The sequence below is a fragment of the Melanerpes formicivorus genome, unplaced genomic scaffold, assembly GCF_026170545.1.
Source record: "Melanerpes formicivorus ecotype bairdi unplaced genomic scaffold, bMelFor1.0.p_v2 SCAF_36, whole genome shotgun sequence".
In the NCBI taxonomy this organism is placed as follows: Eukaryota; Metazoa; Chordata; class Aves; order Piciformes; family Picidae; genus Melanerpes; species Melanerpes formicivorus.
The window spans coordinates 201,893-217,216 of NW_027142388.1; the positions used below are offsets into that span (position 1 = coordinate 201,893).

Sequence of the window (15,324 nt, forward strand, 5' to 3'; positions counted from 1 at the left end):
CTTTTTCTCCTACATTGATGAAATCCTGGTTTGATCTTAGTGCTGAGTTTGCTGATTGCTAAGTTTTGGTCTCCACAGGATGTACAAATACACTTCCAACCGGTTCAAGACCCGTGCAGAGCAGGAGGTGAAGAAAGCAGAGCATGTGGCCAGGATAGGTGAGTCTGGGAGGTGTCTGTGGGGCCTGGCTTTGCTGTAGTGAAGGCTGGGAGAGGCTGCTGCCTTGCTGGGTATGAACTGAAATTGCTTCCCTCTGTGTGTGGTTGCTCAGGAAATCAGTCCTGGCGCTGGGCTGGAAGGGAGCCTCCAAGGGCATCTTGTCCAGGCCCCCGCAGGCAGCAGGGATACCTCCAGCTAGGGCAGGCTGCACAGGGACACAGCAAGGCTGAGCTTGGATGTCTCCAGGGATGGGGCCTCAACCACCTCCCTGGGCAGCCTGTGCCAGTGTCTCCCCACCCTCACTGTGCAGAACTTCCTCCTGATGTCCAACCTAAACCTGCCCTGCTCCAGCTCCAAACCCTTTGGTGTTACCTTTGTATCCATGTCCATGCCAGTCCAGAGTCCAGCTCAGGCTCTCTGGGAGTGAGTTTCCTGGGATGGCTGCCTGGTGAGCTGCTGTCTGTGCTGAGCTGCTGCCCTGACCCTTCTGCCTGTATTGCAGCTGAGGAGAAGGCTCGAGAGGCGGAGAGCAAGGCCCGAGCCCTTGAGCTGCGCCTGGGAGGGGACCTCACGCGGGAGTCCAGGGTGAGCCTGCTGCTTGGGCGTCTCGGAGGTGCTCTGGCATGGGGCAGTGACTTGCAAGCAGCGTTCAGGCAGCTCTCTGGGCTCAGCACCACTGGGCAGGCTTCCATGTCTGCAGATGGTTTCCAGCCCAAGTGGGAAGCATCCTGACATTCCCCTGCCCACAGCCTGCTGGGTGGGAAGGCAACCTCGGGGCCCCAGGTGCTCTGCTTGATGTCAGCCTCTGCAGAAGAGGCTAGGGAAATGGGGGGGATTGGGTGAGGAATAAATGCAGCTGCTCCTGAGCTCTTTCCCCTTCCTTGCTTTCCCAGCTGACTGAAGCATTTGACAGGGAGTACTGGCCTGGGGCTGTTTGCTTCTTGCTGTTGGGGTTGTGGCTCTTGATGGGGGCAAGGCCTGCTGCTGGGTGGAAGGAGGGCTTGCAGGGGGCACCAGGCGGGTCAGCAAGTGACACCAGCCTAAATCACTGAGCTTCCTATTGGCATCTGATGGCGACAAGGTACCCAGGTGCCACAGATCCTATGCAAGCAGCTGGAACAGCCCAGCAGCACGTGCTGCCTCATGTGCAAAGGCTGCTGATCATCACCCTCCACCATTCCTGGGTTCTTTGCATTTCAAACATTTTGGGATTCTTGAAGTGGGGCAAAGAAGGCACAGAAGTGAGCTGATGTGGTGGCTGTGCCAGCAGCCCCTGAGGTGTGTGGTGCCCCCTTGCAGGTGACGCTGCGCCAAGCCCAGAGCTCAGCCATAGCCCTGCGCCGGGAGGCTGATGTGAAGAAGAGGATCAAGGAGGCAAAGCAGCGGTGAGTGGAGCTGCCTCAGAGCTCTGATGGGGGGGAAAAGCAGGGCAGTGGCACTGGCAGCACCCTCAGCTGGTTGGGTGGTGGCACCAAGCTGTGTGCTGCAGGGAACTCACTTGAGGGCAGGCAGCCAGAAGGGTCTTGACAGGCTTGAGAAGTGAGGCAGTGCCAACTGCAGGAGGGTCAGCAAGTCACAGGGCAGGGTCCTGCAGCTGGCTCAGGACAGCCCAGGCACAAATCCAGACTGGGTGCAGAGGGGGCTGAGAGTAGCCCTGAAGAAAGAGGCTTGGGGGTGTTGGTTGCTGAGCAGCTCCCCAGGAGCCAGCAGTGCTCTCCTGCAGCCCAGCAGGCAGCTGTGTGCTGGGCTGCAGCCAGAGGAGAGTGGGCAGCAGGAGAGGAGAAGGGGGTTCTGCCCCTGGGATCTGTTCTGCTGAGACCTCACCTCCAATCCTGCCTCCAGCTCTGGTGTCCCCAGCATGAGAAAGGACACAGAGCTGCTGGGGTGAGGCCAGTGAGGCCACAAAGATGATCCAAGGGCTGGAGCAGCTCTGCTGTGAGCACAGGCTGAGGGAGCTGGGGGTGTTCAGCCTGGAGAAGAGAAGGCTCCAGGGGAACCTTACAGCTGCCTGCCAGTAGTTGAAGGGATCCTGCAGGAAGGCTGCAGAGAAACTCTTCCTGAGGGTGTCTGGAGACAGGCCAAGGGTGAATGGTTTGAAGCTGAGGCAGAGCAGGGCTAGACTGGAGCTGAGGAAGAAGTTCTTCATTGTGAGGGTGGTGAGACTCTGGCACAGGCTGCCCAGGGAGGCTGTGGCTGCCTCCTCCCTGGGGCTGTTCAAGGCCAGGCTGGATGAGGCCTTGAGCAGCTGAGTCTGAGAGGAGTCCCTGCCTAGGGCAGGGGGTGCAGTGGGTGGTCTCTGAGGCCCTTCCCAAGCTGAGCCATTCTGTGGTCCATGTCTGGCTACACTGCATGGTGGTTTTTAAACTGGCAGCCTCCAGGACCCATCCAGGGATTTCCATAGCCTCTGCCTAACAGCAGCAAACGGCTGCTTGCCTTCCCACCCATCTCTGAGGCTCTGTTCATCACCTTACAGGGCACTGAGGGAGCCCAAAGAGCTGAACTTCATCTTTGGGGTGAACATTGAGCGGCGCGAGCTGGATGGGATGTTCATCTACAACTGCAGCAGGCTGATCAAGATGTATGAGAAGGTGGGGCCGCAGCTGGAGGGTGGCATGTGAGTCCTGCAGCTTTTTCAGCAGTCTTTTGCTTCAGCCTTGCATGTTCCCCAGAGCCCAGGCAGGGCAGAACTCAAAGCACAGGGAGCAGCAGCACAGGGAGGGGATCCTGCCCCTCTGCTCTGCTGAGACCCTGCCTGCAGCACTGCCTCCTGTTCTGGTGCCCCCAGCAGTGAGGGACACAGAGCTGCCGGAGCAGGCCCAGAGGAGGCTATGAAAATGATCCAAAGGCTGGAGAACCTACCCCTGAGGGCAGGCTGGGAGAGTTGGGGCTGTTGAGCCTGGAGAAGGTTCCAGGGAGACCTTAGAACAGCCTTCCAGTGCTTGAAGGGGCTCCAGGAGAGCTGGGGAGGGACTTTGGTTAAGGGCTGGGAGTGACAGGATGAGGGACAATGCTGGAGGAGGGCAGATTGGGACTGGAGATGAGGAAGAAATTCTTGATAGTGAGGGTAGTGAGACCCTGGAACAGGTTGCCCAGGGAGGTTGTGGATATCATAGAATCATAGAATCAGTGAGGTTGGAAAAGACCTCAAGGATCATCAAGCCCAACCTGTCCCCTCATGAATACTAAACCATGGCACCAAGTGCCACGTCCAATCCCCTCTTGAACACCTCCAGGGATGGGGACTCCACCACCTCCCTGGGCAGCACATTCCAGTGGCTAACAACTCTCTCTGGGAAGAACTTTCTCCTCACCTCAAGCCTAAACTTCCCCTGGCACAGCTTGAGACTGTGCCCTCTCTTCCTGGAGGTGTTCAAGGCCAGGCTGAATGAGACTTTGGGCTAGTGGAAGGGGGGTTAGAACTGGATGACCTTCAAGGTGCCTACCAACCCAACCCAGTCTGTGGCTCTCTAAAATGCAGCCAGTTGTGCTGCAGCCCCAGTGGCTGATCAGTGTCTGTGTGACCTGCTAGTTCCAATGCTACTCAGTATTATTTTTCTGATCCCCAGCCTGGGGTAGCTTAATGGTCTGTGTCCATCTTGCAGGGCATGTGGTGGAGTGGTGGGTGTGGTGGATGTGCCCTATTTGGTTCTGGAGCCAACCCACAATAAACAAGACTTTGCTGATGCCAAAGAGTATCGACACTTGCTGAAGGCCATGGGAGAACATTTGGTTCAGTATTGGAAGGATGTTGCCATAGGTAATGGAGATTCACAATTCCCAAGGCTGGGGGGAGGAAGGAAGCCTTGGTGGGGGGTGGGCAGCTAAGGGGAAGGGCAGCCAAGAGTGCAGGTGGTTCTCCTGTGGAGAAAGGCTGAGGGCTCTGGGGCTGTTTAGTCTAGAGAGGAGAGGAAACCTGATCAATGTCTATCCATGTCTGAGGGGTGGAGATCAGGATGAAGGTGCCAGACTCTGGTTGGTGGTGCCCAGGGACAGAACAAGAAGCCACAGGGATGAGCAGGAAGTCAAGAAGCTCCACCTCAGCATGAGGAGAAGCTTGTTTGGTGTGAGGGTGCTGGAGGCCTGGAGCAGGCTGCCCAGAGAGGTTGTGGAGTCTCCTGCTCTGCAGCCTTTCCAGCCCCCCTGGATGTGTCCCTGGGTGCCCCTGCTCTGGCAGGGGGGTTGGACCGGATGCTCTCTGGAGGTCCTTTCCAAGGCCTGGCATGCTGGGATCTCTGTGCTGATGCCTCCATGCTGAGCAGGGCTTTGTTTGTTTCCCAGCCCAGAGAAGCATTGTCAAGTTTTGGGATGAGTTTGGTTACTTGTCAGCAAACTGGAACCAGCCTCCCTCCAGCGAGCTGCGCTACAGACGCCGGCGAGCCATGGAGATCCCAACCACCATCCAGTGTGGTGAGTCCCACCTGGCCCAGCCCAGCACACCTGGCAGTGCTCAGCAGGCTTGGCCCTTCCAGAGGAGGGGGGAAGGAAGGGGCTTCTGGGCAGCAGCTGAATGGTGGGAGCTGTGAGATGAGTGGTGCTGTTGTTTCTCCTTTCCAGGGCTTGACTTCTTCTATGAATTTAGTTTGAATCATAGAATCATTTAGGTTGGGACAGGCCTTGAGGATCACCCAGCCCAACCATGAGCCCACCACTGGTAGATCACCACTGAACCATGGCCCTCAGCACCACATCTCCATGGCTTTTAAATACCTCCAGGGATGGGGACTCCACCACTGCTCTGGGCAGCCTGGGCCAGGCCTTGACAACCCTCAAGGGGAAGAAATTGTTCCTCATGTCCAACCTAAACTTCCTCTGGCACAAATTGAGGCCATTTCCTCTTACCCTGTTGCTGGTTACTTGGGAGAAGAGGCCACCCCTAGCCTCACTGCAGCCTCCTTGCAGGAACTTGTAGAATGTGAGGTGATGTGCCCCTCATCCTCCTTTCCTCCAGCCAAACACCCCCAGGTCCCTCAGCTGCTCCTCCCCAGCCCTGTTCTCCAGACCCTTCCCCAGCTTTGTTGCCCTTCTCTGGATCTGCTCCAGCCTTCAATGTCCTCCTGGGAATGAGGGGTCCAGAATGGACCCCAGGATTCAAGGCATGGCCTCTCCACACCCAGTGCAGGGGGAACATCCCCCACCACTCTCTGGGCCTGGCCATCAGCCAGTTCTTGAGCCAACAAAGCCTGTGCCCACCCAAGCCATGGGCAGCCAGGTTCTGCAGCAGGATGCTGTGGGAATCGGTGTCAGAGGCTTTACTGAAGTCAAGGCTGACACAGACACAGCCTTCCCCTCATCTGCTTAGCTGCTCACCTTGCCACAGAGGGAGATCAGATCCATAAAGCAGGACTTGCCCTTCGTGAGCTCCTGCTGACTGGGCCTGTCCCTGGCTCGTGATGGCATGCAGGATGACCTGCTCCATGGCTTTCCCCAGCACCAAGGTCTCACTGGCAGCTCTCTACTTCCCTCTGTCCTCTTCCCAGTGCTTCTGTGTCAGGTTTGCCTCTCTGCTGGGACCTGTTCTCTTGGCCAGGACTGCTGGAGGGAAAGGAAGCATTCACTCCCTCAGCCTTGGTCGCTGTGTCTCTGCCCACATCCCATGGAGGATGGAGATTCTCCTCACTCCTCCTTTTGCTCTCCATACATTTACAGAAGCCTTTGGAACTGGCTTTTACAGCAGCAGCCAGAGGAAGTTCTAGCTGGGCTTTGACCTTTCTAATCTTTTTCCCCTGCACATCCTTGTAGTGCTCCTGAGTGCCATCCCCCTTCTTCTCCAGGCCATAGACTTGCCTTTTCTTCCTGAGTTCAGGCCAGAGCTGCTCTTCTGCCCCCCTGGCTCATTTTTGCTCATGGGTATGTTCTGTTCTTTTAAGACTTCCTTCTTGAACACTGTCCACCCTGCCTGGACTCCTTGGCCCTTCAGGACTGTCTCAGGGACTGGCAACCAGATTCCTGAACAGGTCAAAGTCTGCCATCGTGAGTGTCCAAGGTGGCAGCTCTGCTGAGTCTCCCCTCCTTGATCCCCCAGCAACTGAAAACTCTTCACTGCATGATCACTATGCCCAAGGTGGCCTCCAGCCTTCACATCTTCCACAGTTTCTCCTAACAAGTCCAGCAAGGTGCCTTCCCTAGCTGGCAGCGATGCTGTTCAGGTAGACCTGGTTGCTTAAGGGACCTTAAAGATTCTCCAGTTCCAATTCCCCTGCCAAGGGCAGGGACACCTCCCACCAGCCCAGGTTGCTCAGGGCCTCATCCAGCCTGGCCCTGAACACCACCAGGGAGGGAGCAGCCACAGCCTCTCAGGGCAACCTGTTCCAGTGTCTCCCCACCCTTGCTATCAAGAACTCCTTCCTCATCTCCAGTCTCAATCTGCCCTCCTCCAGGCTTTATCCACTGCCCCTTGTCCTGTCACTCCCAGTCCTTGTCAAAAGTCCCTTCCTGGCTTTCCTGCAGGATCCCTTCAGGTACTGGAAGGCAGCTCTAAGGTCCCCCTGGAGTCTTCTCTTCTCCAGGCTGAACATCCAGAGCTCCCTCAGCCTGTGCTCACAGCAGAGCTGCTCCAGCCCTTGGATCATCTTTGTGGCCTCCTTTGAACTCTCTCCAACAGCTGCCTGAGGGCACTGCTGGCTCCTGGGGAGCTACTCAGCAACCAACAACCCCAAGCCTCTTTCTTCAGGGCTGCTCTCAGCCCCCTCTGCACCCAGCTTGGATTTGTGCCAGGACTTGGCCTGAGCCAGCTGCTGGACCTTGCCCTGTGACTTGCTGACCCTCCTGCAGTTGGCACTGCCTCACTTCTCAAGCCTGTCAAGACCCTTCTGGCTGCCATCCCTGCCCTCAAGTGAGTCCCCTGCAGCACACAGCTTGGTGCCCTCACCCAACCTGCTGAGGGTGCTCTCAGTGCTCTGTTTTCCCCTGTGTGGATGCAGTTTTGACACAGGTAAAAGTCTGCCTTCCCCCCAGTAGCACTTTGAAGCCAGAGCAGCTTTGTCCTCGTTGTCACTGGGTTCCACTCACAGGGCCTGGTCCCTGCCCCACAGGGGCCCTGGGCAGGTGGGGTTGTTGCTGAGAGGCCACACCTGCTGTGCTGGGCAGCAACTTGCCACCATTGCCCCCTCTCCTTCAGCTCTGTGTTCACAGCTTCACAGTCTGCATGGGGGTGGAAGGGACCCTCCAAAGTCATCTTGTCCAAGCCCTTGCAGGCAGCAGGCACACCTCCAACTGAACCAGGCAGTGGGAGGGAGCTGAGGGAGTCCTCCTTTGTTACGAGTCTTGACTGCCTTCTGGGCCTTGTGCCAGGGAAGTCAGGGCTGTGCTTGCAGTGCTCAGTGTCCCTCTTGCACTCCCTGCTGCTTCTCAGCCCTCCTGTCTTCCTGGAGCCCTGTCACTGAGCGGAGGAGTTCCTCCAGCTGGGTGTATCTCCCACAGGAGCTCCGCTGCTGCCATCCTGTACCAGTGTGAGAGCAGGGCACACGCTGCGGCTGGTGCCCGAGGGGCTGCCTCTTCCCACTGGAGATCTGCCTGGCCAGCTGCAGCAGTCATGGTGGGTGCAGAGCTTGAGGGGCTGTGGTTGTCTGCTGGGTGGATGCCCATCACTCTCTTCTTGGTGCTGGTGCTCTCCAGGGGCTTTCCTTCACAGGCATGTAGCCCTGGCACTGCCCACACCTCTGTAGCCTCTCCTGCAAGAGCTGCTGTCTCCTCCTGGGTCTTTCCACTGCCCTGGGTATTCCCTGCCACAGGAAAACCTCAGGAAAACCCCTGTCCCATCTTTGTCTGCTCTTGGTGGCACGCTTGAACATCTCTGCTTGAGGTTCCTTCCCTGCACAGTTTGCTGACTGTGATGTTCTTCAGGTGCCCTCACAGAGTCAGAGCGAGAATTGTCAGGGTTGGAAGGGACCTCTAGGATCATCCAGTTGCAATCCCCCTGCCATGAGCAGAGACACTTCACACTAGGTCAGGTTGCTCAGAGCCACATCCAGCCTGGCCAACCTGATCTAGAATGGGTGAGGTGTGGGCAGCAGGGGTGTTGAGAACGGGCTTGGGAATGTCAGATGAGCTGGAACTGGCCAAAGCCACCTAGCTCAGTGTTGCAGTGAAGAGCTGAAACTCTCACAGGCAATGGAATGTGGCCAGGTCATTGGCATTCTGCTGCTCTGGGCAGCACCTCAGTGCTAGGTGTGAGCACAGAACGGGAAGCATGCAGCTGACTTCCAACTTGAATGCAGGTTCTTTGCTGTGCATCTCTGGACAGCTCTGACCAAGCCCTTCTCTGGGTGAAGGAGATCTCAACACAGCCACTTTGTGTCTTTGCAGAGGGACACCAAACTCCCTTCACCTCATTTCCCCCCCACAGGACTTGGGGATGAGGCTGCAGCAAGGGATGTGAGTGAAGGCACTCCTGTGGAATTGTGTTGTTGAGCTCTCCTGCCTTGGTGGCCTTCTCCAAGTCCTTCCTGAATTCTCCTGAGGAGGAGGAGGGTTCCTGCTGTTCTTCTTGTCCTCTGCTGTTGACAACCTTCTAGAACCTGACTGAAGAATGTTTGCATTTCCTTGGCAGAGCTTGGGGTAGCCTTGTAAAAGCTGTGGATGGGAAGTCAGATTAGTCTTGCAGTCCATCTAAAATGGATGAGATGATGATGTTCTTTTGTGTGTGTGTGGTTAAATTTCTGCCTTGTTTTGTGCTGCTGTCAGTAAGAGACTTCTGAGATGAGCAGGGATTGCAGGACTGCTTTGGAAGTGCTGGCATTGCAGCAGTGAGTCTGAGGGCCTCTAGTATCAGTTCATGCCAGGCTTTATGTTCTTTATATTCAGCATCTGAGGTCTTCCTTCAAGCATTTTGAGAGCATGAAGGAAGCACTGACTCTGGCTGTCTCAGGTGGGTTCTTTTGCCACTTGGGCTTATTGTAGCTGGATGTACACTGGCAGTTGGTGGGTCCTTGGGTGTCAAATGGGCTTGGGAAGTGCTGTGGAGAGAGGGAAAAGCAATGGTTTTGTGGCTCAGGCTGTGGCTTTCTGACTTGCAAACTGTTTGTCTGACAGATGTGTGTCTGAAGTGGAGGACTCTCCCTTTCCAGCTGAGTTCAGTGGAGAAGAACTACCCTGACAGCTGGGTGTGCTCCATGAACCCTGACCCTGAACAGGACAGGTAAGGAGCAGTTCATGCAAAGCCTTCCTTGCACCCTGACTGCACAGCGTTTCAGTTTGTAGCTCTGGTCTCCTGCTCCTGGAGAAAAGAGGAGCAGCCAAGCTGGTGAAGAGCAACTAAGCTGCAGAAGGGCCTTGAAGCCAAGTCCTGTGTGGAGCAGCTTGAGGGAGCTGGGGTTATTTAGTCTGGAGAAGAGGAGGCTGAGGGGAGGCCTCATCACCCTCCACAATTACCTCAGAGGGATTACTGGGTTGGATACTGGGACAGTGCTGTGTGTCTGAGTGCAGGTTCTGCTGTGATTGCTGTGAGGTTGTCTTGCATTCCCTTGATGCTAGATGTGAAGCTCCAGAGCAGAAGCAGAAGGTCCCCCTGGGAACTCTGAAGAAAGACCTGAAGTCACAGGAGGAAAAGCAGAAACAACTGACAGAGAAGATCCGGCAGCAGCAGCAGAAGCTGGAAGCTCTGCAGGTGAATCTGGTTGCCTCCAGCTAAGCACAGCAGGGTTGAGGGTCCTGCTAGTGCCAAATGGCTGATGCCAAGTCACATCTGGCTCAGCCTCTTGTGCCACTTGTGCCCCTTCAGGAGGCAGAGGTGGTCTTCATAACAAAACCCAAGCATTGCAGCTTGCTGCTAGGAGAAGGGGAGGGACTGAAAGTGTGGGGCTGAAAGAATCTCTTCTGCAGGACACAGAAGATACCTTCTTGGAATCTGTTTCAACTGGAAAGCTGTTTGCTGGCCTGGGTGGAAGCAAGCCCTTGCCAGCTGGTTGCTGGCCTGGATGGAAGCAAGCCCTGGCAGCTTTTAGAGATGGCCTTTGCTGACCTGCTGCTTGCTTCTCTCTTTCACAGAAAACCACCCCCATTCGATCTCCATCTGACCTGAAGAAGCTGCCCCTGGAAGTGAACACACGGCCAGCAGGGGAGGTAAATGGGATAGATTCTGCAGGTTCTGCCCCCTCCTGTGCTCTCCTGTGCCCTCAACAGCAGTGCCCCAGCTCCTCCACCCTTCCTCTCACTGTGCCCACTTTGATTTCAGAGCACCCAGTCCCAGACCCGACCCCAGCGCCCCCGATCTCCTCCTCTACCTGATGTAATCAAGAATGCTCCCAGCAGACCACCATCATCTTCACCTCTTGCCAAGTCCAGCAGTCAGCTGAAAAAGAGCTCTTCAGCTTGGCCAAGTCACAGCACTCCCAAAGTGGCAAACATGCCCTCCAAGGAGGAGGCCAGCACTTCCAGGCCGCAGCAGCAGGCTGTGACAGCTGGCAAGTGCAACAGCACTTCAAAACCTCTGAGCAAAACAGCAAAGGCAGCAGCTGGGGGCCTGCAGAGCCCCAAAAGCTCAAGGGAGGCATCTAGTCCAAGAGCTGCCAAGGTGCCAGCACTAAAGAAATCTGTCAAACAGGTGAGACTTGCCAGGGTAGAACCTTACCTACTGCTCACAGCTGGCTTTGGGCCGGAAGGGAGCCTCCAAGGGCATCTTGTGCAAGCCCCTGCAGGGAGCAGGGACACCTCCAGCTAGAGCAGGCTGCACAGGGACACAGCAAGGCTGAGCTTGGATGTCTCCAGGGATGGGGCCTCAACCACCTCCCTGGGCAGCCTGTCCCAGTGTCTCCCCACCCTCACTGTGCAGAACTTCCTCCTGATGTCCAACCTGACTCTGCCCTGCTCCAGCTCCAAACCATTGCCCTGGTCCTATCCCCCCAGCCCCTTCTGAACAGTCCATCCCCAGCCTTCCTGTAGGTCCCCTGCAGATACTGCAATGCAGCTCTAAGGTCTCCCTGGAGCCTTCTCTTCTCCAGGCTGAACAAGCCCAGCTCCCTCAGTCTGTGCTCACAGCAGAGGATGCTGAGAGGGTTTGGTCTGATTTGGTTTGGGTTGGGTTTTTTATGTACCTTGGCAGAAGGTTTTGGTTGGCAGCATGCTGGGGTTACAAGACCTTCTCTGCTTCCCACAGGCCTCAACCACTCAGAAAAGGACCTGGAAGCCCACAGAGGATGAGTCTGAGGAGGAAGGGGAGCACAAGAAGGAGAGGACAAAACGAGGCAAATTTGCAGCAGTGAAAGAAGAGAGGAGGGGCTCCAGTGAGGTGGTGGTGGAGGTGAGAGTGCAGGGGGCTCCCCAGCAGGAGGTGTCTGGCAAGTGTTGCTGATCTCGGGGGGAGGCAGCTAATCTGAGCTCTCTCTGCTCACAGCTCACAGACAGTGCTGGGGAAGAAGAGCTGGCAGAACTGAAGAAAGCTCAGAAAGGTGAGAAATGAACCCTTGAGCTGCCTCCAACAGAGGGGCACAGACCTGTTGCAGAGCCAGACTCACTGCTTCTGTTCAGTTTCATTAAGGAGCTTTTGGAAGACGAGGATCACTGTACACTTGGGTCCCAAACCCTGGGGGGGTTAACTTGCATGAGGCATTTTAGCCAGGAACCTCTTAATTAGCCAAGAGGCAGTTGTGCAGGGGGGTTGGACAAGATGCTCTTAGAGGGTGCCTTCCAACACAAAGCCATCAGTGAAGCTGTGGAAGCTGATAGCCAGGGTGGTGTTGCACCTTCTGCCAGAGCAAGGCATTCTTTCAGCTGGTTGTCAAGGAGCCATTTGAAAAGTGACCCCTTAGGAACATGTGGCACTTGTCCTAGTGGCCAACATGAGCCTGCAAAGCCCATGTCAGACAGCCCAGCGTGCAGGAGAAACCTTCAGTCTGGAAAGGCTACAGTTTCCTTGGTGTTTCTTGAGCAGTGAACTGTGTGACAGTGGTGTCCCCAGCATGAGAAGGGCACAGAGCTGTTGGAGTGAGTCCAGAAGAGGCTACTAAGGCAATCCAAGGGCTGGAGCAGCTCTGCTATCTCACAGGCTGAGGGAGCTGGGGGAGTTCAGCCTGGAGAAGAGAAGACTCTGGGGGGACCTTCCAATAGCTGAAGGGATCCTGCAGGAGGGCTGCAGAGAGAGTTTTCCTAAGGGTGTCTAGAGACAGGCCAAGGGGGAAGGGTTTGAAGCTGAGGCAGAGCAGGGTGAGACTGGAGCTGAGGAAGAAGTTCTTCAGTGCGAGGGTGGTGAGACTCTGGAGTAGACTGCCCAGAGAAGCTGTGGCTGCCTCCTCCCTGGGGGTGTTCAAGGCCAGGTTGGATGAGGCCTTGAGCAGCTGAGCCTAGCTGAGAGGTGTCCCTGCCCATGGCGGGGAGCTTGGCGCAGATGCTCTCCGAGGTCCCTTCCGACCTGAGCCACTCTGAAGGACCTGTGGGAGGTTCAGGTTTGCTGGCTGCTGAGGATGTCTGCGTGCAGAGGTGATGCAGAAGGTGCCCTGCAGCATCTGAAGGCCTCGGCTGTGGTTGTCCTTGCAGACAAGGGGCTGCACGTGGAGGTGCGTGTGAACAAGGAGTGGTTCACCGGCCGCGTCACGGCGGTGGAGCTGAGCCGGCAGGTGGTGCGCTGGAAGGTGAAGTTTGACTACGTCCCCACAGACACCACCCCCAGGGACCGCTGGTAACTATCTCCAGCTGCTGCTCTCTGCAGGCCCCCTCTGTGCTGCCAGGAAGGCAGGTCCTGCCCCTAGATGCAGCGCCTGTGCGTGCTCAGGGCTGTGCAGCTGCACAAGGAACCAGCTTGGCAAATGGGGATGAGCTGGGGGGCAGGAGGAGGAGCCATGGGGATGAGCTGGGACCCAGGAAGTTCCACCTTGACCATGAGGAAAAACTTGTTCAGTGTGAGGGTGCTGGAGGCCTGGAGCAGGCTGCCCAGAGAGGTTGTGGAGTCTCCTTCTCTGGAGCCTTTCCAACCCCCCCTGGATGTATTCCTGGGTGCCCTGCCCTGGGTGCCCCTGCTCTGGCAGGGGGTTGGGCTGAGTGCTCTCTGGAGGTCCCTTCCTGTGTCTTCATACAGTCTGCCCATGTGATGTTCCTGTGGAGGCAGCTGTGGTCTCATCTAGAGGTCTCAGAGGGGCAGCTGTGCACAGGTGGTGCTGACAATGCTGCCTGTATGGCCAGTGCAGGTATCTGAACTGTGGTTTGTTTTTCAGGGTAGAGAAGGGCAGTGAGGATGTGAGGTTGATGAAGCCTCCCTCTCCTGAGTACCAGACTCCAGACACGCAGCAGGAAGAGGAGATTGTTGTGGCTGAACCTTCTAACTTGGACTGTGTCAGAATTGAGCCAGACACCACTGCTCCCAGCAGCAGCCAAGAAACAGTGGACTTGTTAGTGCAGATCCTTCGGTGGGTTCTCTGCAGTCCTTGGAGCTGCTGCACTCTGCTTCCTTTAGCCTTTTAAACTCCAACCCTCTCCTTCTGTCCTGCACAGGAACTGCTTGAGGTACTTCTTGCCTCCGAATTTCCCCATCTCCAAGAAGGAGCTGAGTTCCATGAGCTCAGAAGGGCTCTTGGCATTTCCCTTGGTGAGTTCACTATTCCTAGAAGAGGAAGTTTGGGGATTTTTCTACGCCCCCACCCCTCCCAAACATTCCATTCTTAGGGCAGGTGTGCAGCCTGCTGGTGCAAAATCAGGGTTAGGTTGGATGTTAGGAGGCACATCCTGATGGAAAGGGCAATTAGACACTGGACTGGGCTGCCCAGGCAGGTGGTGGAGTTGCTGTTCCTGGAGGTGTTTAAGGGAAGATTGGATGTGTAGCACTTAGTGGCATGGTCTAGGGCAACGTGTTGGTGTTGGGTCATAGGCTGGACTCGATAATCTCAGAGGTCTGCTCTAGCCTCAATAACTCTGTGGTTCTCTGCTTCTTAAGGTGTCATCTGCTGTGTTTTGTCTTCTGCAGAAAGAGTATTTCAAACAGTATGAGGTAGGCCTGCAGAACCTCTGCAATTCGTACCAGACCCGTGCCGATGCCCGGGCCAAGGCCTGTGAAGAAAGCCTCCACAACTCAGAGAGGAAGCTGAAGGAAACAGAGGAGAAGCTGCACAAGCTGAGGACTAACATCGTGGCTCTCCTGCAGAAAGTGCAGGAGGTGAGTGAGAAAGGGCTGCAAAAGACCAGAGCCTCCCCACAAGCAGCAACATCTTGCAGACCCAGGCCCCTGAAAGGTCGCCACTAAATCAGGTCCCTCAGCACCAGCTCCCAAGCTGCTTGAACCCCTCCAGGGATGGTGACTCCAGCACTGCCCTGGGCAGCCTGTTCCAAGGTTTGAGATCCCTTCCAGTGCAGAAATATTTCCATGAGATCCAGCCTAAGCCTTCCCTGCTGCAGCTTGAAACCCTTTCCTCTGCTCCTGTCACTTGACACCAAGGAGAGGCTGCTCCCTCCTCATTCCAACCTCCCTTCAGGGAGCTGTAGAGAGCAAGGAGGTCTCACTCAGCCTCCTCTTCTCCAGCCTGAACACCCCCAGCTCCCTCAGCCCCTCCTCGTAGCCCAGGTGCTCCAGGCCCTTCTCCAGCCTTGCTCCCCTTCTCTGGACACTCTCCAGCCCCTCAGTGTCCTTCCTGGAGTGAGGGGCCCAGAGCTGAGCACAGCACTCGAGGTGTGGCCTCAGAAGTGCTGAGCACGGGGGTATGGTTACCTTCACCACTGCAGATGAGGCTGCCCAGGGCAGAGGTTGCAGAGGATTCTACACTGCTTTGTCTTACGACTCTCTTGCAAGTGCTGTGATTCAGGATGCACTTTTCACTGCTGTTTCCTGTGCCTTTGGTTTCAGGACATTGATATCAACACAGATGATGAACTGGATGCTTACATCGAGGACTTGATCACCAAAGGAGACTGAGCAGCCCCAGTCCAAGGCCTGAAGGAGTGCAGGGGAGCCGTGCTGGGAGGGCTGTGGGTTCTGCAGGGAAGGACTGTGGCAGCTGAGGAGGAGAAGAGGACTTTCCCACCATGCTTCTACTGATGTCCACCTGGCTCTCCTGGGTGGCCATGGCAAAGGCACTTGTGCTGATGGCAGGATGCTTGTTGATGCTGTAGTACTCTGAAGTCTCTCCCTTTTTGTGTATAAATATTTATTTTTGAAAGAAACAGGAACTGTGCCTGACAGGATGGAAGCACTGCTGTGTGTTTTTGAGGGAGGTCAGAGTGTGAGTTGCCCTTTTTATGTGCACCTGG

At 56.0% G+C, this 15,324-nt stretch overlaps 1 protein-coding gene across 2 annotated transcripts in view; it reads left to right on the top strand.

Moving 5' to 3' along the window:
• MORC2 (MORC family CW-type zinc finger 2) overlaps positions 1 to 15,263 on the top strand; it is a 38,709-nt gene extending 23,446 nt beyond the window's left edge. For both annotated transcript variants that reach the window (XM_068157129.1, XM_068157128.1), the window contains 17 exons: positions 79 to 158; positions 662 to 744; positions 1,459 to 1,544; positions 2,633 to 2,773; positions 3,762 to 3,916; positions 4,438 to 4,566; positions 9,190 to 9,295; positions 9,631 to 9,763; positions 10,144 to 10,218; positions 10,331 to 10,699; positions 11,252 to 11,395; positions 11,489 to 11,543; positions 12,628 to 12,769; positions 13,302 to 13,493; positions 13,579 to 13,672; positions 14,048 to 14,236; positions 14,921 to 15,263. In XM_068157129.1, the coding sequence (XP_068013230.1) occupies positions 79 to 158; positions 662 to 744; positions 1,459 to 1,544; positions 2,633 to 2,773; positions 3,762 to 3,916; positions 4,438 to 4,566; positions 9,190 to 9,295; positions 9,631 to 9,763; positions 10,144 to 10,218; positions 10,331 to 10,699; positions 11,252 to 11,395; positions 11,489 to 11,543; positions 12,628 to 12,769; positions 13,302 to 13,493; positions 13,579 to 13,672; positions 14,048 to 14,236; positions 14,921 to 14,989 (2,242 nt within the window). In that variant the 3' untranslated portion in view covers positions 14,990 to 15,263. The remainder of the gene's footprint in view (positions 1 to 78; positions 159 to 661; positions 745 to 1,458; positions 1,545 to 2,632; positions 2,774 to 3,761; positions 3,917 to 4,437; positions 4,567 to 9,189; positions 9,296 to 9,630; positions 9,764 to 10,143; positions 10,219 to 10,330; positions 10,700 to 11,251; positions 11,396 to 11,488; positions 11,544 to 12,627; positions 12,770 to 13,301; positions 13,494 to 13,578; positions 13,673 to 14,047; positions 14,237 to 14,920) is intronic.
• The last annotated feature ends 61 nt before the right edge of the window (positions 15,264 to 15,324 follow it).